The sequence below is a fragment of the Acomys minous genome (genome assembly GCF_964271855.1).
Source record: "Acomys minous genome assembly, chromosome: 3".
In the NCBI taxonomy this organism is placed as follows: Eukaryota; Metazoa; Chordata; class Mammalia; order Rodentia; family Muridae; genus Acomys; species Acomys minous.
In genome coordinates, this window is record NC_140485.1 from 137399960 (window position 1) to 137423358 (window position 23399).

The 23399-nt window shown below is 50.1% G+C and overlaps 1 protein-coding gene across 3 annotated transcripts in view; it reads left to right on the forward strand.

Moving 5' to 3' along the window:
• The window catches only part of TMEM181 (transmembrane protein 181), a 54031-nt gene that overhangs the window by 12842 nt on the left and 17790 nt on the right, over positions 1-23399 (forward strand). For 2 of the 3 annotated variants that reach the window (XM_084777547.1, XM_084777546.1), the window contains exons 2-5: positions 11223-11326; positions 14932-14987; positions 17178-17262; positions 20548-20669. In XM_084777547.1, coding sequence (XP_084633673.1) covers positions 11223-11326; positions 14932-14987; positions 17178-17262; positions 20548-20669 — 367 coding nt within the window. Of the gene's footprint in view, positions 1-229; positions 380-11222; positions 11327-14931; positions 14988-17177; positions 17263-20547; positions 20670-23399 lie in introns of those variants that run through there. The other variant, XM_084777548.1, reaches the window with a different exon arrangement.

Sequence of the window (23399 nt, forward strand, 5' to 3'; positions counted from 1 at the left end):
TGCTAACATTTCCTTGCGTACTTCCCTCACCTTCGGAGATGAAGAAAAGAGGAAGCACCCCTGATGAGTGTTGGGAACTTGGACGCGAAGCCTTTGGGGTCCGTCCGTGCTCTTCTGGGGTCCGTGGCCTCGTATTTGGCTTATCCAGGACGATTACTCACGTGACAGGGGTCCAGCGCGAGTGCGGGAGGCTGCTCCGCCCTGCTCGCCCGCCGCTTCCGCGCACGTGACCGCGCGTCGCGCTCTGATGCGTTTTCCGCGGCTGGCTGCTCGGCCTCCCGGGTGGCTCCGGCTCCGGCTGCGGCGGCGGCTGCGGGACGCCGGGCGGGCTCGGGACGCGCCGGCGGTGGCCGAGGGCCCGGGGATCCGAGATGGAACCGTAAGCAGTGGGCCGTGACTTGGGCATGGCGTCCCAGGGCCCGAAGTTGGGGTTCCCCGTTCGTGCGCCCCACGGGGCTCCGGGCGCGAGAGGGTCTCAGATGTGATCTGCGGAAAGAGCTGGTCTGTGGCTGCTCCGCGTCCAGACTCGGAGAGTGCGCCCCGGTTTTCGCACCCGCCAGCTGGAGATAGACTCCAGCTGCTCCAGAGGCGCTTCTCGGTGGCATTTGGTGACGTGGGCACGCCAGAGCTGGCACAGCCTCGTTAAATCTCTCGGGTGCCAAGTTTTATACGAGTTTTACAATCTGCTGACTTGGGGCCCCCGAGTCGCTCTCTGAAATGCTGAGGTTTTTTAACGAGGAAAACCCGAACCCCAGGGACGCCATCCTTAAAGCTGCTGTTGACGCAGCTGTCGCCTGGGTGTGCACGGAGGTAGCGGTGAGGGAGTGCCCGGAGTTGGGGCAGCGTGGAGTTGGGAAGGTGGCCTCCGGCGACCGGATGCCATTGCAAAGCCCATTCGGGGTTCTGTAGACAACAGGGTAACTTAGAAGCGTTTTCTCAATGCAAGAGTCCACGATGGAAAGATGCCGTTGCTACTTCTTTAGAAGTTTGAGTTTGGTCTCTTTAGCCCATGATGGAAAACCCAACTCAGGTGGATTGGAAGCCAGCTGGAGGTAAGTTAGGGCGAGGCCTCTCTGCACAGCTGCAGGGACACCGCTCACGGGTGGTCCATCTCACCTCGTGGGAGTGGTGCCTTCCTTCAGGAGTTAGGGCTCTGCAGCGAGGGTGTTCTCACAGGCCTGGATCTGCCCGGCAGTCTTTAGTCCCTGTCCTTAGTACTTTCCACCGGGAGCACAGAGTCAGAGGATGTGAGGGAGCTGGGCCTTGACCAGGTATGAAACCCAGGAGTCTGGGTTCCAGGATAAGGAACCAAGGCAGAGGAAGAGCCAATACAGGAAAGGTCACTGCGAGGGATTGCAGACTTCAGCTTTGTATGGATTCATCGCCTACTGTGTGGCAGCCCTGGACATTTGCTGTGTCTGGGAGGCAGGTCTTGGGCTCTGTTGAGCAACAGTTAGGTAAGGGTGGCGTGTATCTCTCAGGGTGATTTCTTTCTGAGTCAAAATAATGTTTAAAATTTAAAGGAAACATCTTGAATGTTAACTGTGTGGTAGACACTGTTGTATCTCATCTTTGGTTTTGTGTGTGTGTGTGTGTGTGTGTGTGTGTGTGTACCACGTCTGTGCTGGTGCCAGAAAAGGCCAGGAGCTAGAGTTACAGGTGGTTGTTAGCTTTGTGACGTGGGTGCTAGGAGCCAAACTGGTGTCCTCTGGAAGAGTTGCGACTGTTCTTCACTACTGAAACATCCCTGCACGCACACACACACACACACACACCCATCGTCCACTACCCTCCTGTAAGGGCTTTACTCTCACCACTCCAAGCTACAAATAAGGAAAAGGAAACAGGCGTTTCGGAGGGAGGGAGTGTCCGCCTAACTCTCAAGTCTGACTGAGATGGCAGCTCCCACGGTCAGACTCCAGAGCCCACGGTCTTGACAGCAGCCGGCAGCTGACGCACACTCAGTCAAGGGTGTTGGGTAATGACGTGCATCCCTTGGCAGCTCTGGGAGCTGGGCCCCTGTATTCAGGATGTTACAACTTAGGAACCAGAGTGATTTACCCCAGGTTACCCTGCCACCCATGGTGGAGAGCCTCTCCTACCTGGGTTCTGGGACTGTACAACCTGGCACACTGGTCCAGAGCATTGTCTGCTTGGACCAAACGTGGCGCCTGTGTCTTACCTGTTTCCTCCTCCTGTTTGGCTTGGGAGGGTGTTTGATGACCTAAGCAGCGGTACACCTGGATGTGAGCCACTGGGCCCAGGAAGAACACACTTGAACATAGACCTCCTCACTCTAAACTCCGTTTGTTAAAATGTGTACGGTTGTTAGGTCTTGAATGGCCACATAATGCCTCTTTTGGTTTTGTGTTTGGTTTGGCTTTGTTTTTACAAGACAGGGTTTCTCTGTGTAGTCCTGGCTGTCCTGGACTCCCTGTGTAGACCAGGCTGGCCTCGAACTCACAGCGATCCCCATGCCTCTGCCTCCTGAGTGCTGGGATTAAAGGCGTTTTGAAGTCTGCCCAATGGTTTGTAGTCTGCTCAGCTTAGCTAGATGAGCTTTCAAGCTTTGGGTGCCCATGACCGTCTTGCCCCCACCCAGAAGTTTCCTGTCAAGTGTCAGTTATTTAAAAGGTAAAGATGGTCAAGTGGGGGGATGCTGTGGCCTCCACCCAGAGCTAGCCTTTCCCAGCCAAGTGTGCCCTGTGGCTCATATCTTCTCCCTCCTGCTGACCTGAAACACACCCCCCTCCCCCCCTTACACTAAACAGCCTGGTAATAACTGTACCCCAGGCTAGCTCCCCAGGTAGCCAGCCTGGTGTCAAGCAGATACACAGTAAATGCCAGTTTTTCCCTCTCAGTAGGGGAGACTTTTTATACACAGTGGCTCCTCAGAGGTACTGTGCCAAGGTATAAAATTTTGTTTTATTTTCAAAACTAAGGAGAAAAGCTGGGCATGGTACAGCAGGCCTGCAGTTCTGGCCGTGACTGGGGAGGAGGAGGGGCAAGAGGATCGCCTGAATCCCCCAGGTGCTTGAGTCTAGCGAGGGCAACAAATTAAAATCCTGCTTGAAAAAAGGAACTAAGTTGCAGGGTATATGGTAGAACATGCAGAGGTGGGTGGATCTACATAGCAAACTCCAGGCCAGGCAATGCTACGTAAGCGAGAGAAAACAATAAATACATTATAGTAAAGAAAAAGAAATGCCCCCTCAGAGACGGCACAACTGCTAACTAACGGGACTGGAGTTTTGCTGTGTCCTCACTACATTGCTCTGTAACAGTAGCCTTGTAAGCACTTATCCCAGTCCTGTGGAGGAGAAAATGACACTTGCATGATAGAAGGGGGGGCAGGCTTGGGGGCACCAAGCCAGTACCTTGAACAAAACGAGAGACTGTTTTTATGCCAGTTGTGAAAAGGTAGACTCTGTGCTCAAATGTGAAGTGGGGTGATAGGTTTAAAATCCCTTTTCCGCCCAAGTGGGGAACCATTTGACCAAGTAGTAAACCGGTTGTACTGGATACCCTTGGGTCTTTTTGTTCTCCGTGGGTGATGTCCGCCTGCGCATGCATTTGTGTGGAGGGTACAGGTCAACACTGGGTGTCTTCCTTAGTCATCCACCACCTTACTATTTGAGGTTGTCTGTCACTGAATCTGCATCTCACAGATTTGACTAGAACATCTGGCCAGTGAGCTCTGGAAACTCCCCCGCCTTTGCCTCCTTGGTGCTGGGATCACAGGTGTATGCCATGCTGCACATAGGTTTGCATGTTGTTGCCAAGAACCCAAACTCGGGTTCTGGTGCTTGTGTGACAGGCGCCTTACTGCCTGAGCCATTCCCCAGCCTTGTAACTTCAGTCTTCTCCACCAGTGGCTTGAGGAGATAGATGAGCGAGGTCTTGGGAGTGAACATGCTTCCTGCAATGGTTTGGGCTGTCATCGGGGTCCTGTAAAGGTGGCGATTGTTGGCATGGGCTTTTTTTTCCTTCTGGTTAAAGCCATCACCCTGAGGTGCTCCGTCACATTCTCCACTCAGCTAAGCCCTGCCTTTTATTGTCTCCCACCCTCTTTGCAGTACTGTTTTATGGACTGTGAGGGGCCTGTGTGGGAGAGAGAAATGCTTAGTAGGCATAACGGTGGTGCCAGGGACGCGGAAGCACTCAACCAGGCTCATGGGGACTGGTCTTTCCAGCTGGCCAAGCCAGGATGCTGCATGCGTGGCCCTCGAGAACTATGGTGGATGTTGGTCAGATGGCCTTGGCCCAAAGTGGCATGGAGCTGCTTTGCCTGCCTTCGACATAGAAGACGAAACCAGCCACAGATGCCACTGAAAGATGACCTAGGAAAAGAGATGAAATCTCGAAGTGGCAGTGGTTGACTGTTTATCGTAGCAGAGGCTGCAGCAGAGCCCGGGGGGGGGGGGGGGTGGAGGAAGTAAGACTGGGACGCAGGAAGTAGAGCTTTGGGGCTCTGAGGTGGCTCAGCATTAACCATGTGTGGGAGACACACTGCGAGCGGCAGGCAGCTCTGGCCTGGGGAGAGTGGAGAGTGTTCATTTTCAGTGAAACCCCGAGACCCTGAGAGGTAGGCTGCTCTCTCTCTCACAGTGGTTGGGGTGTCTCACTCAAGGCAGGGGAGGTCTACCTGGGCGCTGGCTCTAGCTGGTCAGTCAGTGGCAGTGGGATGGACAGGCCAGGGAGGCCCGATAACAGTCAAGTGCCAAAAGCATGTTCGGATGCCATGAGTTAGGGAGCTGCCATGTGACTTAGTCTAACTTTGCTTTCCTGGGGCCTCGGGGAGGACAGGTGTCATCATAGGAAGCTTTCAGTGTTAACAGGCTGTCTTGTAAAAAGTGACTTGACCTACAGTGGCCGTGCGAGCTCGGTTCTTTGGAGGTCCGTGGGGCATGGCCGGGCTCACCCTAACAGGACCAGATCTGAGGGCTCTAGATGGCTTCTGTCTTCCAGTCTCCACGCCAGACTGACCGCTCGTGGCATCTAGGATCCGGGCTTGATCAGCTGGAAGGTGGAATGACCAGGCCCTCAGGTGAAGAAGGCTGCAGCTGGGACAGATGATGGCTGGACCAGGAGATTGAGTTCAAACGAATCCCACCGACGTGTCTATTGGATCCCCGAGTGGATCAGGCCAGGGGACAGTTAGATAGGGCTCTGAATGGAGAAGGAGGAGCAAATTCCCCCTTACCTCATATCTCAGGCCTGAGACAAGCTAAGGAGGGAACAGAGACAAGGAGAAGCAAAGAGCAGGTGTACCTGGAGAGACCCTGTGTCACACAGAGAGCCCTCTAGCACCCTGGTATCTCCACAGGCTTCACCTCATGGGAAGCAGTCCCTTGGGAGGTGGCCATGGGTGTCCGTTTGAAGAGTGGCAGGGCTCGCACAGTCTGGATTTTGGCTGCAGGTGGGATGGGAAGAGGCCTTCCAATGAAGGCATGTTATACTTCTCCGGGGGATGTGTCTGTGGTCCATGAGGTTGAGGTTGATGTAGACAGAGTCCACGGAGTCTGGAGGGACTGCTTCGTTGCGTTTGGGAGATCTTCCGTGGGCTTGCGGGCCGTGGGTTGATCGTGATTGTAGGGCGTGATTGTGAGATTCCCAAGTGGGGAAGGGTTGACAGACCTGGAGAGGAAAACTGTGTGCCATAAAGGACAACAGAGAGCTGGCAGGGGCCACAGAAGCCCTCTGCCCAGTTAGCTGGCCAGCAGATGCGTTTGACATGGCCCGAGTACAGAGAAACAAGGATTCCCCACACACCTACCCAGCCAGCTGCTCACCTATGGCTTAAGGGAAATACATGGTTTTGTAATAAGTAATGGCAACAAGTAAATGTCTTAGCTGCTTTTTTCTGTTGCTAATAAAACACCACAAGCAAGGCAGTTTGTAGAAGGAAGGATTTGTGGCAGCACTGGAGGGGCAAGCAGAGAGCTCATGACTTAAACCACAGGTAGGAAGCAAAGAGACAGCTCAGACTGGCACGTGGCTTTGAAACCTCAGAGCACCCCACCCCCACTCCCAGTGTCCAACAAGGCCACACCTCCTGTCCTGCCCAAACAGTGCCACCAGCCTGGGAAGCTGAGTGTTGAGTGCCTACTGTGTGCCAAGCCAGGTTGTCTGTTCAGGCCAGGTCATATTTTGTCTTCAGGCCCTAAGTCCTCCTTTGTAGTGGTGACAATGTGGGCAGCTATGGGGGATGGAGTGCTGAAGCGATGTGGCATGCGACGGTGGGACCCCGAGTGTGGGGTAGGGTTCAGATGGTCTGAAGAGAAGGTTCCCATCAGGGCAGCATGTGAATGGGCTCGGCTGGAGTCTGGCAAGAGTGACGGGTTTTGGGTCTGGGTACCGGTGTGCGGTAGCTTTGTGATCTGACTCCATCACGGTGCTAGGGACTTGAACCCAGCGTTTCAGGCATGCTGGGCAAGCAAGTTTTACCACCAAGCTACAGTCCCCGCCTTTGCTAACCAGCGGCTAGGAAATGGCGGTGCACAGAGTGCCACCTCCAGTGGAGGGTGACAGAACACATTCCTGGTAGCAGCAGGCTTGGCTCTAAGGAGGAGGGGGAAGTCGACCCCATGGTGGGGAGAGAGGTTTAAAGCAGCTCTCCTAACCGCAGAGGTCTGGGAGCGGAGAGAGCTTAGGTGTTCAGCTCCCAGGGCCGACACAGTGGAAGGAGAGAACTCTGTCGCTGTCCACTTTATTGTGTTTGCTTGTTTGTCCGGTTAATTGAGACGCGTTTTCACAGGACCTAGAGCTTGCTGGTTGCCAAGCTCTGGCTGGCTGTGACTCTAGCACTCCTGTGTCCAGCCTTTACATGGCTGCTGGGGGTGTGAACTCAGCTACTCAGGTCCTCAAACTTGTGTGACAAGCACTTTAGGCACCGAGCCCTGTGCCCAGCGCCTAAGGGGAAGTTTTAAGGAGGGAAAATGCGGGGTGTGGGGATGCGTGCACAGTATGTATGTGCGGGTGTGTGTGCGCTTGTATGTGCATGCCAGCAAGTTTCTCCCCGCCCAGCGCTGGGATGCAGGTATGTGTTGCTGCCTCTGACTGTTTTGTGCGAGTGCTGGGGATTGAACACTGCTCCTCGTGTGTACAGGGGCCGCACCCTGCCAACTGAGCTTCTCAAGGAGCCGCGCAGCTCTTGTTCCAGGTGGATCACATGTTATTTACATCTGACCTGTGTCATCAGGCTCTTTCTTAAGGTCGCCTCTGTCTCATCTGCTAAGGAGCTGTGGGTTTAGAATATCAATAATATGTTTCTTTGTTTGTTTGTTTGTTTGCTGTGATGGAAGCTCTTTATATAGCCCTGGCTGACCTCATACTTGCTATGTAGATCAGGCTGACCTTGAACCTACAGAGATCCACCTGCTTCTGCCTTCATAACGCTGGGATTAACGGTGTGCACCACAGTGTCTGGCCAAATGATGCAGTTTTAATTCCATATTTAAAATCTAACCTTCCTTAGTCCCCCTCTGCCTCCAAGCCTCTTTTAGTCTTTGCCTGAGGGGCCTTCCATGTTGCTCTGACCTAACATCCATGTTGCTCTGACCTAACATCCATGTTGCTCTGACCTAACATCCATGTTGTCTGACCTAACATCCATGTTGCTCTGACCTAACATCCATGTTGCTCTGACCTAACATCCATGTTGTCTGACCTAACATCCATGTTGTCTGACCTAACATCCATGTTCTCTGACCTAACATCCATGTTGCGCTGACCTAACATCCATGTTGTCTGACCTAACATCCATGTTACACTGACCTAACATCCATGTTGCGCTGACCTAACATCCATGTTGCGCTGACCTAACATCCATGTTGCGCTGACCTAACATCCATGTTGCTCTGACCTAACATCCATGTTGTCTGACCTAACATCCATGTTGTCTGACCTAACATCCATGTTACACTGACCTAACATCCATGTTGCACTGACCTAACATCCATGTTGCGCTGACCTAACATCCATGTTGTCTGATCTAACATCCATGTTGCACTGACCTAACATCCATGTTGCGCTGACCTAACAGGATCAGGCTCCTCTAACATTGTGCAATTGTGGTTCACAAATGGCTCTGAGATTTCTAAAAGCCATGTTCAGCTCATAGGAGAGTGGCAAAGACAGCAAGTTCTTGTATGGCCCTCTCCAGTCTCCCATGATCCCAGCGTCTCAGGTGACCCCGGAGTCTCAGGTGACCTAGCATTGTCTCAGTTGGCATCATTAGCATGGGTGAGATGCTGCTAACTAATTCTGTTTGCACCGTTTCCACCACTCAGTCCATTTAGCTTTGTGTAAATTTTAGCTTCTACATGGAAATGTCTTATGCAGTTGCCTAGAAACCGTCTCTTTCTTACAGTTTTATAACAAAACTACATTAAAACACACTGTAAAGAAATTGACCCTGGGTCACAGAGAGGGACACTTGCCCACCTACCAGGATCCGCTTTTCACAGAGAGCCTCTTTTCCAGATGGGTGTTGACTGGCCCCCGTTTCCCAGAGCCTCCTTGCTCCAAGGAAGCCACAGGTGCTGCTAGAGAGCATAGCTGTGACAACCCGGGCGCCTGTCACCTCCAGGTCTCAGTCCCTTTCTGTGTACCCAAAGTGTGGGCTGGAAGTCCTTGGCAACGCCACCGTGTCTGTGTTGAAGCTTCTGTAAGGTGGCTGTGGGGGTTGGAGTCTGCAGAGTGAGAGCCAGAATCGCTTCCACAGCTCTGGCTCCATCCGGTTGTTTGCCACCTACCTCTGTGCCCATTCAAACTTCCTTTTAGCTATCAGGTGGAACCTTTCCGGTGTGGTGACAGACTGTACAGGCTGGTTTTATGTCAGCTTGACACAGCGCAGTCATCAGTGAGAAGGGACACTCAATTGAGCCGATGCCTCTGTAAGATCCAGCTGGAGGGTGTTCTCTTATTTAGTGATTGGGGGAAGGCCCAGCCCAGTGTGGGTGGGGCCATGGCCCAGTGGTCTCAGGTTCTAGAGGAAAGCAGGCTGAACTGGGAGCAAGCCAGTAAGCAGCACCCACCCACCCGTGGCCTCCTCCTCAGCTCCTCAGGTTCCTGTCCTGCTTGAGTTCCCGTCCTCGCTTCCTTTGATGTTGCACAGTGATGTGGAAGTGTAAGCCAAATAAACCCTTTCCTCCCCAAGTTTTTTCGGTCCTGGGGTTTCACTGAAGCAATAGTGACCTTAACTAAGACAGACCTTTAGGTTTCACCAGTCCCAAAGACCATCCAAGCGTCTGAAGCCTGCAGCAGGGGGATTGCGTGTTTTGCTGTAACCTGCCTGCCTAGTGTCCCCACTAGTGTATTTGGTAAGTGTACTGGTTAACACTAGTTGACATAACCACTTCCGTGATGGAATATGATCCTTGTGCCCGGGCCATGCTCGCTCATGTTTATCTTAGAATAAACTCTCACACACCCTTGGAGTGAGAGCTGCAGTTTACAAAGAAGTCTGAGTCCGTCCCAGAGGCCAGTTCTAGCTGATAGACAAGGCCCTCGGGGCCCAAATCTGAGCTGGCAGCACACCCTTGTTTTTATCAGCGTCGATATCATGCCAACAGGGTGGCTTATGGGTCGCCACTGGGGCCAGAGTCCCAGGGAGACCTGGAGGCTTCCCTTGCCTGGTGGCTGCACGGGCCCTGCATAATCAGCAGTGCCACGTCAGAGCAGCAGTGGCTCCCAGGCCTCACCTTTGTGCTGAGATTGCCCAGCCCCACGTTGACTTCCTGCCTGCCATCAGGAGTTTTAGGCACACGTGGAAGGGAGGGGTGTGCACCATGAGCACAAGTCAATACCCTTTCCCTGGGTTTCCAGGCCACACTTCTGTCCAGGTTGACAGCTTCCAAGTCGAGCACCTGAGCCACACGTGCAGCCAGCCAGCGAGCCCCTAGCTCTTCCCTTGGGGGCCAGCCACCTCCTTAGGACTCTGTAGTGGGGTTGGCCACTCCCTACCAGCACTGCTTTTTTTTATCAGTGAAACTAAGGGGAGTGCAAACACAGTTCACATGCTGGAGAACAAGGCCGCTCTGCAGGGCACAGCGCTGTACCTACAGGCAGAGGGGAGTGTAAACACAGCTCACGTGCTGGAGAACAAGGCCGCTCTGCAGGGCACAGTGCTATACCTACAGGCAGACCCCAGAGGTTTGCAAAGCGCAGGTGTGGGGGCCTCTTTGTTTTCCTAGCCAGTATGCTGCATGGAGTGCTGAGCAGGAACTGTTCCCTGTGGTTTTGTTTTAAAGATTTATTTTCATTTTAAATTGTGTGTGTGTGTGTGTGTGTGTGTGTGTGTGTGACAAGGTGGGGATACTGTGGGTTTGGAGTATGTGTAATTTTTCCCACCAAGGCCAAGAGGGCATCAGGTCTCCTGGAACCAGAGTTACAGGCCAGTGAGAGCCACCCGATGTGGGTTCTAGGAACCGGACTCAGGTCCTTCGCTAGAACAGCACGTGATCATACCTGCTGAGCCATCTCTCCAGTGTCCCTACCCGCCATGTTCTGTTCTGAGGGAAAGTATAGGTGTGTGCTGGGATCAGTCAGCCTTGTGAATGCCTCTGTATTCCTGTAGGTGACAGAAGCTTGTGGGTCCCTGGTGGAGGGACTGAGAAGCCTTCTGGGAAGGCTAGGCTGCTCTTCACCAGGCTGCCCGGGGTGTGTGTGTGTGTGTGTGTGTGTGTGTGTGTGTGTGTGTGTGTGTGTGTGTGTGTGTGTGTGTAGTGGGGGAGGGGGAACGACATTGTGGGGGAGGGGGAGCTAGATGGAAATGGCTGGTGGCTCTGGTCCCTGGTCTTCTCAGTCTGGGCATGGCAGCGGTGGCTCTATGACGGAGTCGAGGCTCCTTGTTGGTCTGAACTGTGACTCTACTCTGGCAGCCAGAAGTGGGCTGTGTAAAAGGTTAGGTCCCCTCTGTGGCGTGGTGACATTTCTCCTGCATGGGAACCACAGTGCATTTCTTCTTCAGCCACAAGGGGTGAGTTTGTCCCGCAGGAGGCAGGCCACAGTGGCGAAGGCTCTGGCACAGAACACACAGGAATGAAATGTTACAAAGGTTTTTAGGACTATCTAGTAAGGGTTGGTCCGCGGGTTTGGGAGCTGGTATGCTTCCGCGGCCAGCGCTGGGCTGGGGAGATGGAGGCGGTGTGCTGGTGCCGACCCGGGCAGGGACAGGTGCATGAGACCTGCTGTCCTCACTCTTGGCTTCTGCTCCACAGGCTGGCGCCCATGCGGCTGTATACACTCTCCAAGCGCCACTTTGTCCTCATGTTTGTCGTCTTCTTCATCTGCTTTGGCCTGACCGTCTTCGTTGGGATTGAGGGTAAGTCTGTCTTTTAATTGTTTTTCCATTTACAGCACTTAGGTTCGGTGCCTTCTTACTCCCAGCTAGGCCTTAGAGTGAAGGGAGATGTGCCTTCTCTCTGAGCCTACAAGGCAGAAGGTAGGCATGCCTATATCTTGTGTCCTCGGGAGGTGTGGCAGGTAAGCTGGCAGGGCAGACATGCAGTTCACAGCAGCCAGGGCCCTAGGTCAGTTTGGTTATGCTAGCAGCTTCTGCTACCTGCCTTTTATTCTCTTCTTCTTCTTCTTCTTCTTCTTCTTCTTCTTCTTCTTCTTCTTCTTCTTCCTCCTCCTCCTCCTCCTCCTCCTCCTCCTCCTCCTCCTCTGTTCCCTTTTCTTCTTCAAATAAGCCAGCCTGCTTTGAACTTGCTTTGTAGCTCACTCCAACATTTCTAGAGTCTTTGTGTCCTGGGGAATCTAGAACCCACTAAGGGGGAGACAGGCCATGTAAAGGTCTAGGTGAATGGGTCTGGGGGTGCAGGGAGGTTGAGCTGGTGACATCCCAAGTTCCAGGGCTGTGTAAAAAGCACGAGACAGTAGAAATTGTCCAGCAGAAGAGCCACATCCTAGCAATTTGGTGTGTGTGTGTGTGTGTGTGTGTGTGTGTGTGTGTGTGTGTGTGCGCGTGTATGTTCAGATGTTGATGTCAGATATCTGTGTGTGTGGGTGCCTGTGTGTCCAGATGTTGTCAGATGTATGTGTATGTGTGTGTGTGTGTCAGATGTCTATGTGTGTATGTGTGTGTACACATGTGTGTGTGTGTTCATGTCAGATGGCTTCCTGTTACTCAGCACCTTAAATATTGAGGCACGATCTCTCACTTGAACCCAGAGCTCGCCAGCTCAGCTAGTCCAGACAGCCAGCTTGCTCTGAGGATGCCGCGCCTGCCCTCTGAGCCCTGGGATTACAGGCAGGCCTCTACCTGCCCAGCACGTCCATGACGTGCAATGTGTGCACACGTGCATGTATATATGTGTCCTCATAAAGATCATGTCACAGTTGTGACTGTAGTTGAAGGATGGAACAGAGTTTTTATGTGTTATCATACTAAGCTGTTATAAATCCTGGACAGAATATGACTTTGGGTGTTAAATGAGGAACAAAAAAGCTGTGAGGCTTTGGGAAACAAATGCATCGGAAACAGGCATGGTGAGAGCAGACAGAATTGAGCCCTCCTCGTCTGTAATAAATGTGAGTGGCTTAAATTCTCTGGTTAAAAGGTAGAGATAGCCAGAACAGATGAAAACATTGCATGAGGAGATGGAGAGATGGCTCAGAGATTAAGAGCACTAGCTGCAAAACCCTGAGGACCCGTGCCTACATCCCCAGTGCCTTTGCTGGGGAGGGGTGGGGACTGAAGGATCACAGGTCTGGGGAGGGGCGTGCTGGCTTCCATCCCACCTGGGAAATGTAAGTGCCAGGTTCAGACAGAGGCCCCGCCTTAGAGCACTGGCCTCGGGGCTGACAGAGCAAGACACCTGATGCTGTTCTCTGGCCTATGCACACACATGTTCATAGGTACATGCCCCTCCCCTCTGTGTGTACACCACATACACCCATAACACACATGTTTGCATGTGCACACATACACAAATTACCATGGTGCAGACTGTATTTTGTCTCTAGAAGCCTTATTTTTAAAGGGAAAGGGTAGAACAAATATGCCATACAAGTAGTATTAAATGGTTAACGCTCACATTCTCCTTATGATTTCTAAATAAAGATCATGAAGAGGTTTCTGTATACTTGTGTTCATAGGAGCATTGTCCACAGTAGTTAAAATGGTGGGCCAGTTTACATGCCCATTGACAGATGAATGGGTAAGGAAAATATGACACATACCACAAATGAACATTATCCAGTCTTCAAGATGGCGCATCGAGGTGGCTGTCGTGTGACAAAACTTTTCCTGGGGAGACACAATACACACATCTACTTACCCCAGAGAGGGATCCCATGACAGACCAAAGTACAGACACCACTGAAGTCCAACGAGGAGGAGTTCATTCAAGGAGTATAAATGAGGGGTCACAGGAGCAGAACTAACTCAGAGACAGCGGCATCACTAAGGCCCACCCTAGCATGAGTGACAGCTCACAGACGCTGAGAGGCCTGGGCACACCGCACAGCCTGCAGGTGGCTCAGCATGTTGAAGAGTGTCCTTCCCAAGTGACTCTGGTCTAAACCTCTTCCAGGCTGCTTGGCTGGTTTCTGCTTCTTCCAGGCAGCTGGCCTGTGTCCAGATCTTTCCTCCTCTCCGGTCTCTTCTTTGCAGCTCAGCTTCCCTTCCTTTGAGGAGAACTCTCAGCTTTTATTGCTTACTCTGGCAGAGAGAGAGGCCTAGTGAATCTGCTTAGTTTCAGGGACTTCCTGAAGCTATTCTGAGCTGTTTGCCTTTATTTTTAAAGCAGTGGGGTGTTTGTTTGTTTGTTTGCTTGTTTGTTTGTTTGTTTTGGTCTTTTTTGAGACAGGGTTTCTCTGTGTAGCTTTGCCTGTCCTGGACTTGTTTTGTAGACCAGGCTGGCCTTGAACTCACAACGATCCACCTGCCTCTGCCTCCCGAGTGCTGGGATTAAAGGCGTGCACCACCACGTCCAGCTCAAAGCACTGGTTCTTAACTTTTCTAATACTGTGACTCGGTGGCACACAGTTCCTCATGTTGTGGTTACCCCAGTCATAAAGTTACTTTTGTTGCTACCTCATAACTGTACTTTTGCTACAGTTATGAATCATAATATAAGTATCTGATCTGCAACCCCTGTGAAAGGGTCATCCGTGACCCACAGGTTGAGACCCACTGGTTTAAAGTGCTTCCCTGCAGGAAACTGGTGCACATCAATGGCTCAGGGGGTAAAGCCAGTGGACTACTTGCTGTCAATGCCTCACAATTCCAAAGGAGGACATCTTGAGTTGTCCTCTGATACCCCGTGCACACACGGAGGTCCACAGAGATGGCTACCAGGGCAGAGAGAGGTGGAGTCGGGAGCTTACTGACTGAGTTTTACTAGAAGAGCTACAGAGATGGATGACGGCGTCTACACAGTACCGATTACCGAAGCCTTCTGAGTTGCACTCTTCTTACATGTGCTTAAAATAGAAGGTTCTTTGTATATTTTAAGTGCAGTAAAATTGGGGAAGAACTTAATAAGCTGTCTGTTTTAAAAATAAACTGTCTATTTAAAAAAAGCCGTGTGTTATGCTTATACTGGGAAATCTGTCACTATAGCTCCTGCTTAATATTTCTAGAAGACTCCATTAATTGGATAGATGTATTAACAAGCCTTCGTTTCCTAGCAGCTCTTCCTAGGGGCCCTGTGGAGAGCAGCGGGGAGGGAGCCTGCGGAGACCCCACCACTGCATGTTGGTCTTTCTGCCTTAAGGTGCATGTAAGCGGTGTCACACGGCACAGTATCTGTTCTGTGTTTGAGTATTTTACCCACTTACACAAAATCTCTTTAAAAAATAAAATCACGTCAGGTACAAGAGACCATTTCTGTCTAATGCACAAGTCTTCCTTGCTTTTAAAACAAAACCAGTAAGTTAATCACTTGAACCCTCTCTCTCCCCTTCTCTTTGCTGCTCTAGGACCCGAAGTGATCCAGACTTCCCCTGCTAATTTCTCACATAATAGTAGCAAAAAGGTAAGAGGGGCTCTAAGTAAGAAGTGGGCAGCGCTCATTATAGACTGTGCTGTCTCTGAAAAGTGGCCATGCCGGAAGCCTCTGAGGATGGACTGCCCTGCCCTGCCCTGCCCTGCCCTGCCCTGGCTTCTCAGGAGACACACAGCTCTCATTTCCTGCTCAGGTTCTTGTCAGCTCAGTTCCAAGTGCTGTCAGCTCGTCCTGACTGCTTATGACGTGACAGGGAACCCCGCTGCACCCGCTGTTTACAGTGGTGACGTAGGCACTGACCCTTTCTTTTTGTTGTTGTTGTTTTTTTTGTTTTGATTTGTTTTGTTTTTTGATTTTGAGACAGGGTTTCTCTGTGTAGCATTGGCTGTCATGGACTTGCTTTGTAGACTAGGCTGGCCTCGAACTCACATTGATGCACCTGCCTCTGCCTCTGGGATTAAAGGTGTGTGCCACCACGACCGGCCATCAACCCTTTCTTTAAAAAGCTTAATCTGTGTATATATGCATGTGTGTACAGGCCAGAGGCCAACCACAGGGCTGGGTCCTCAGAAGCCATCAGCTGCAGCTTTCTTTCTTTCCTTTCTTTTTTAAAAAATATTTTTAATTTTTTACATATACATTTATACTACTACACATATATAAAATAAACTACAAACAGCTGGGTGGTGGTGGTGCACCTCTTTAATCCCAGCACTTGGGAGGCAGGGGCAGATGGATCGCTGTGAGTTCGAGGCCAGCCTGGTCTACAAAGCTACAGTCCAGGACAGCCAAGGATAAACAGAGAAACCCTGTCTCAAAATACCAAAACAACAAACAAACAAAAACTACATACAGCAAGAACCACAAAACAATCAGGAATTATATTAATGTTACATATATAGTGTTTTGGCTATTTGTATTTGGCAGCCTTGAAGAAAACATCTTTCCTATCTTGGTGAGTCTAAAATTCTGAATGTAAATCAATATCTATCACATCTCATTTCTATCGGCTTAAAACATCTATCTATACCTAAAAACATCTTAACCCCTAAACAACTAAACTTAATTGTAAAATTAAGTCTTCAACCTCATCAGAGACTTCAGAAGGAATAAAATTAATTACCTGAGTAAACCGGAAGTGCAGGTTAGCAGCTTCCAAAGTGGAAAAAAAAATGACAGAGACAGTTTGCTGCCCGAACTGTCAAGGCTGGCTGGCCAGTGAGCCCTTGAGGATGCTAGGACAAGTGTGTAGACCTCAGGTGCTTGTGCTTGCTTGAGAAGTGCTTTATGGGCTGGCCATTTCACGGTGTTTGTGCAAGTCAGGACTTGTTCCATGATCCAAGAGAGTAGCCACCCTCTTCTTGCTTGGGATTCCCTGCATGAGCTCCGCTTAAATGAAAGCCGGCTTATCCTTACTAAATGTGCCTCGACTTATCATCACCTTTATCAAAAACAAGTCCTTTCCATTGGAGAAGTAAGCAATGGGGCCTCTCTCCTGTGTCTTTCATAGCTGGTCTCTGTAACTGATCGTGCCCTGCGTTTTCATAGCACCGTGTTCCACGTAGTTTCAGTGTCACTGTTGGACTTCCCTTCTGCTCTCCTGCCTACATACTAGGGTCTCTCATTGTTTGTTTGTTTGTTTTAAGGCAAAGGTCCCACTTTTGTAGCTTTGCTTGGCCTGGAATTTGACATGTGGATCAGGCTGGCCTCAAAATCAGAGAATTCTACCCGCCTCTGCCTCCTGAGTGCTTCGATTAAAGGCATATGTCACCACGCCTGACTCCCTTACTATTTTTAAAAGGGCAAAGAGAGAAACTGTATACAGTTAGCTGCCACCGCCACTGCCTTGGTTGTCTTTAATACTGGGAGACACTGTAGAGCCACCATTGTGACATAGTCCTCTCAAGACTTCTCTGATGCCCAGAATAACAAGTGTCAGCCAGTGGCTTGCCCAGTCCGCCGGTGCTGCTGGTGGTTTTGGTAGTAAGACTTGCTGCCTGGTCCTGAAGAGGCAGGAAGGCAGTGCAGCCGCTGCTTTCTTCAGGAGGCTGATTCTTTGTGTTCTGCAAAGGAAAGCCACCCAGCTCCCCCAGGGCTTGTGATCTGAGCTGTGGGCAAAACATTTGCTTTATACATTAAGGTGAGATATTCAGGGATTCTGTGAGCCGGTCATGTGATTACTTTGTTTTTGTTTTTGTTTTTCTTCTGCTTCACCTAAAGCACATTCCAATGCGTTCGCACCCGCTGTCTACGTATAACCAGCAGCTATGGCTGACATGCATCGTGGAGCTGGAGCCCTCAGAAGGTATGCGGCTGGTGGTCAGGGTGGGGAAGGAGAGGTAAACCTGTTTCTAGGATCCCAAGTGCGGGATCGGAACGGTCTCGTGAGAGAACAGGTGAGGTTAATCCACTAGAAGACCAACCACCTCGTGCAGGAGCTTGATTGTTGCCAGCTGAAAAGATCCCGTGAACAGACTCTGGTTCTGAGTGATATAAGTGAGCCCAGAACTGGAGGCGAAGTTTTTTTGGAGACTTGAGATAGTTTTTGTCTGTTCATGCTCCACTTTGAGACGTTCCTAGAGAGAACCTCTTGAGGGAAGGCTTCGGGGCTCCGGCTCCTGCTGAGGTTCCAGGTTCTGGTTACTCTCGGTTCCAGCAGAAGAAATCCTGCGGATTATGCCAGGAGAATCGTTCCTCGGAATTAATATCCTTACGGTTTTGTTATTGTGTTCCTTAATCCTTTTATCCTATTGTTTTGGTTAGTCGGGTTATAAGTGACGTACGCTCAGTTAATAAGTTGTAGTAAAATATATTGCTTAAGAAAACTGAGCCTACAGGGTGGAATAAACTGCAGTGTCTGGGCGCATGCAGCAGATGCCCTCAACTCACGTTAGAAAGAAGGGAAGTTCCTCCACTATGTCCCAGTTGCCGTCAGGGTGCATCTCTGCAGGGTGTGGACAGCTGAGCTCAGAGTGGAACTAAGAGAGAATCAAGTCCTGACACTGAGAGGCAGGCTCCTGATCCCCCGGGATCCTGGGTAGTGTGTCGGGGAGGGGTGTTACTGGGAAGCCTGACCTTGGGGCAGCATTGCTGACAGAGACCAGCCTCTGCATCTCCCATGACACAAGCCATATTTCATCCTAGTGAGAATTGAGGGTGGTTCCTGATCAGCTGCGGTTCTCTAAAAAAAACCAATCCCTTGAGCATAGTAAAAGAAATGAGAAAAAAGCAAAAATAAATTTAACACATAAATCCTGCTTAAGCTGGTCTAGGAAAAAGCTGAATACCAAGTTGCTAATTATGGTTATTGGGATGGGATTGTAATCGTTTGATGAAGTCACCTGTATGTGTTGTTTAAATATTTGTGTGTGCATGTGGGTAGGGTGCACACCTGGGTGTTGGCACGGAACCCAGAGGAGGACATTCCGTGTCTATCACTCTCTTCCTGTTCTTTTGAATCATGATCTCTCCCTGAACCTGGGGCTCACATTTCCTGGAAGCCATGTTGGCATAATGTTATTGTGCACAGTGTAAAGTTTACCATTTTTCATTTAAATGCTGATTTCTCTGTCCCACCATCTGGTTTCAATCAGACGTGGCATTGTGATGTTTATTCTAAGTACCTCCTGTCTCATGTTTGTGTAAACATGTCACCATTTGTTTTCTGCTTCGCCAGTAAAGCTGGACAGCCAGTAGTTGGGCATTAAAGAGAATAAGGTAGGACATCCATTTCCAGAGAGGGGAGGAGAAAGGGAGAGGAAGTGGGGATTCGGCCATGAGGAGAGGTCCAAGAGGTATGGTAGAGAAAAGAGCCAGAGCAGAGAAGGCCAAAAATGTAGGTATTGTGGGGATTTTGGCTGGGAGGAAGAGAGATTAGCCATGGAGGATCAGAATATGTTTATAGTGCCCAATATCTGTCCTCCAGAGCTATAAACAAACCATAGTCTCTTGTCTTCATTGGGGAACTAGCTGGCTAAAGATAAACTGCCACCATATTAACACCCTGGAACTTTACATACTAATTATTCTTTTTACATTTGGCATCCTATGTAGAGTGCCATATGTAAAATGCAAGTTTTTCCTCCTGGCCCCAAACTCCCAGAATAATGACTCAAAATATATTTACAAGCATCTAGGCCATGCATCTCATTCCCTGATTAGCTCATAACTTAATAAGCTAGTTATTCTAATCTAAGTTCTGCCACGTGGCTGATTACCTCTGCTCAGGTACCGTGCGTCTGTCCTCCTTCATGTCTTGCTGGACGAGTCTCCCGTGCCTGGCTCTGTGCTAGAATCTGTCTGCCTACTGCATCCCTCCTGCCTACTTCCTGCCTCAGCTGTAGGCCATTAGCTTTCTATTGACAGGTGATGTTTCTATATAGACACAAGAGATTCCATCTACACAGCCAGAAAGGCCCAGGGATCCTCCTGTCTCCCTCTCATGGTGTTAGGGTTATAAACGTTTGTGGGTGCTAGGACCTCAAGTCCAGTCATAAACATCAAGCTCTCTTGAATGCTGCAGCATCTCTTCAAACTGTTTGTTCATGTTCTCTGTTTGTCTGTCTGTCTGTCTGTCTGTCTGTCTGTCTGTCTGTCTGTCTGTCTCTCTCTCTCTCTCTCTCTCTCTCTCTCTCTCTCTCTCTCTCAAAGACTCTCAAAGAATGTTTGTGTTTTTATGTATGTGGAGGTCAGAGGGCAACAATAGGGAGTTGGTCCTCTCCATCCACATGTGGGTCCTTGGTATGGAACCTAGGTGGTTGGCCAGGTTTACCAGCAAGTTCTTTATATGCTAAGCCCTGGTTCTCTTCTCTCCTCCTCCTCCTCTTCTTGTTCTTCTTCTTGTTCTTGTTCTTCTTGTTCTTCTTCTTGTTCTTGTTCTTCTTCTTGTTCTTGTTCTTCTTGTTCTTGTTCTTCTTCTTCTTGTTCTTCTTCTTCTTCTTCTTCTTCTTCTTCTTCTTCTTCTTCTTCTTCTTCTTCTTCTTCTTCTTCTTCTTCTTCTTCTTCTTCTTCTCCCCCTTCTTCTCCCCCCACCTCCTGTCTCTCTCTCCTAAGAAGAATATAATTAGCAAATTTTGTCAGAAATGTTAAGGATCGGGCTGGAGAGATGGCTCAGAGGTTAAGAGCGCTGACTGCTCTTCCAGAGGTCATGAGTTCAATTCCCAGCAACCACATGGTGGCTGACAACCATCTATAATGTGATCTGATGCCCTCTTCTGGCCTGCAGGTGTACATGCAGGCAGAGCACTGTATACATAATAAATAAATAAATCTTTCAAAAAAAAAAAGAAATGTTAAGGATCTATTTATATCTTGGTACAAATTAATGAATATTCAGAGAATTAAAGGGATAATTTCATAGCCATATACCCTTTTGTGAGGTGAAACGAATGGATCAGATATGCAGGTTTAACATAACACAGGTTCCTCAGCAATGGTGGGAGGAGGCAAAGGCTTTCCTTTGCTGCACTTAGACTTTCAAACACTGAGGGAGGCGGTGTGGCCTCAGGAGGCTCATGGGCTGTCAGCAGGCAGCTTGGCTCCTGGGATTTGCCTGGTGCCGTCTCAGGAACTGACTTTCTTTCTCCTATAGAAACATCTATTCAGACCAGCTTTTCCATGACTGTGAAAGTCGATGGTGCAGCTCAAGATGGAACCACAACGTACATTCATAACAAGGTCCACAATCGCACAAGGACCCTCACGTGTGCAGGGGTGAGTGTGCCCCCACAGTATGTCCTCAAGTGTGCAGGGGTGAGTGTGCCCCCACGATATGTCCTCACAGACCTGCTTGTCCAACAGACGGCAGAGCTAGGTGAAGACTTCTAAACAGGTTTTAAAATGCAAATTAGTTCAGCAGGCAAATGGTGGGTTGGTTCTTATTTGTTCCTCTTCCCATTGCCCCCTTCAGGCCTCCGATTTCCTCCCCCTCCACTCCCCCCCCCCCCCCCGCTCTACCCTTTTCTGCTTTCTTTAGCTTCTCCTGTCGCCTCTGCTTCCCACCTCCCTGCCATGACCCTCTTTGTAGCGCTATGACCTACACGCAACACATACAGACACACACAGATCTGCAAATAAAGCATGCAGTATTTGTTTTTGGTGGTCTGGCTTATTTTACTTAGTGAATGTTTTCCAGTTGCATCCATTTTTCCACGAACGTCATGGTTTCATTTTTCCTTATGGTTATTTACATAAGATTACATTTTGTATATGTCTTTCATTTTTGACCTAATCATCTGCTGATTGGCATCTAGGTTGGTTGCGTTTCTCCATTCTATCAGTGACGTAACAATAAAGATGAGTGTGCAATGTCTCTGTGGTGTGTTGGCTTAGGTCCTGCTGGCATACCACAGGAGTGACACAGATGGCCCATGTGGCAGTGCTAGCTTCAGTGTGTTGAACACCCTCCACACTGATGTCTGCATTCCTGCCAGCAGTGAATATGGCTCCTCTTCCCCACATTCCTCACCAGCATTTGTTGGAATTTGTTCTCCTCATAATAGCCCATTACGACTGGGGTAAGATGGACTGTCAAAGCACTTTTACTTTGCATTTTCCTGATGGCTAAGGATGCTGGGCACTTTTTGAAGCATCGGTCATCTATGTTTCTTCCTTTGAGAGCTATGTATTCAGTTCTTTAGTTCATTTGTTGATGGATGCTTTGGATTTTGGTGTTTAATTTTTGTGGTTCTTTATATATCTGAGGTAGTAATCCCCTTTCTGATGTGTAGTTGATAAAGACACCCCCACCCCCACCCTGCCGACGCCAGTCTAGAGTCTGTCTCTGCACTCTGGTGATTGTTTTCTTTGCTGCACCGAAACACTTTAATATTATGTAACCACACACACAAACATGCATTCACACACGTGCGTACGCATAAACACTCAGTCTGCCATAAACCCTGAGGCCATACGGTACCTACTGGTTTCTGTGGGTAGATGTGGAGGACCAAGTCTCGGATGAACCTCTTCTGAGGCCGTAGGGTTCGTCCTGACCTCAGCGGCTTTGGGGGGCTTATACTGGGTATTGAATACTCTGACCATCTGTGGATTGCGGCGCAGTGCCCAGGTCTCCTGGGGTCACCAACCACTTTTTTAGGCATCTGTTCTGGAGTCCAGTGCGTGGCTGTGGGATCCATCATAAGAGTGAACCGTCACACCTTTATTCATTGATACTCTATTCTTTTCAGAAGCCTATAACTCAGGCCCCATCCCTGCAACAGCTAGGAGCCACGCCAGGATTCAACAGGTCCCCGGCAGCAGGAGCACTTGGAGAGGGTCAGAAGAGGGAGGGTGGTGATTAGAGAGAGGGCCAGCTCAGCAGGGCATGCTGGGATGGGTTGCAAGGCTTCATGCTGGGTACCTTCTACAAGTCACTCATTAAACCCTCACGGGAGGTCCACAAAAGAAAAAACGGAGGCCTCGAGAGGTCACAGCCATTGTCCATGTTGACACAGATACTAAGTGGAAGCAACAGGATCTGAGCTGCTCTTTTATCCAGAAGCCTCTGTGAGGCTTTAACTGCACACATCCTGCCAAGTTACTGACAGTAAGGAGACTGATGCACCAACGGAGGACCCAGGCCCCCTGCTCAGATGTAGCCGATAGGCAGCTCAGTCTCCATGTAGGTCACCTAGTAAGGGGACCAGGAACTGTCTCCATCATGAGCTCAGCTGACTGCTCTTTGATCTCTTCCCCACGGCGGGGCAGCCTTGCCAGGCCACAGAGGAAGAGGATGCAGGCAGTCCTGGGGAGACTTGATAGGCTAGAGTCAGGCGGTAAGGGAGGGCTCCTTCTTTCTGAGAACTAGGGGACAGGGTTGGGGGGAAGAGGGAGGGAGGGTGGGGCCAGGAGGAGATGAGGGGAGGGGGCCATGATTGGGATGGAAGGTGAATAAACTTTTTTTTTTTCCGAGACAGGGTTTCTCTGTGTAGTCTTGGCTGTCCTGAACTCGCTTTGTAGACCAGGCTAGCCTCGAACTCACAGAAGTCCGCCTGCCTCTGCCTCCTGAGTGCTGGGATTAAAGGCATGCACCACCAGGCCCGGCGGAAGGTGAATAAATTTAAAAATAAATAAATAAAAAGAATATTGGTGCTTTCTCCTGGCAAGAAGAAATTTGAGCAGAGGAAGGCTCCTGTGCAGTGACCTCCTCTCTTGTTTCCTCCTATTGATCCAAAGGGCCCAGAACCCTGGCCCGGGCTCTAGAAAAGTGAGCTGTGTGGGTGAGGTGACCCTCTCACCTCAGCAGCCATGGCCACCCATCCAGACAGGATGGCCTCTGGAGAAGTAACTGACCTTTCAACCTGTGTCCTTCCTCCCACCTAAGCAACTGCCTGAACCATTTCTGGAACATATTCTCCTCTGAGGGATTAAGCCCTTCCTGCCTGTTCTGGGAGAGTCACCAGGATCAAGGTCCCATGTGTCCCCCTCCCCCCCACCATCCTG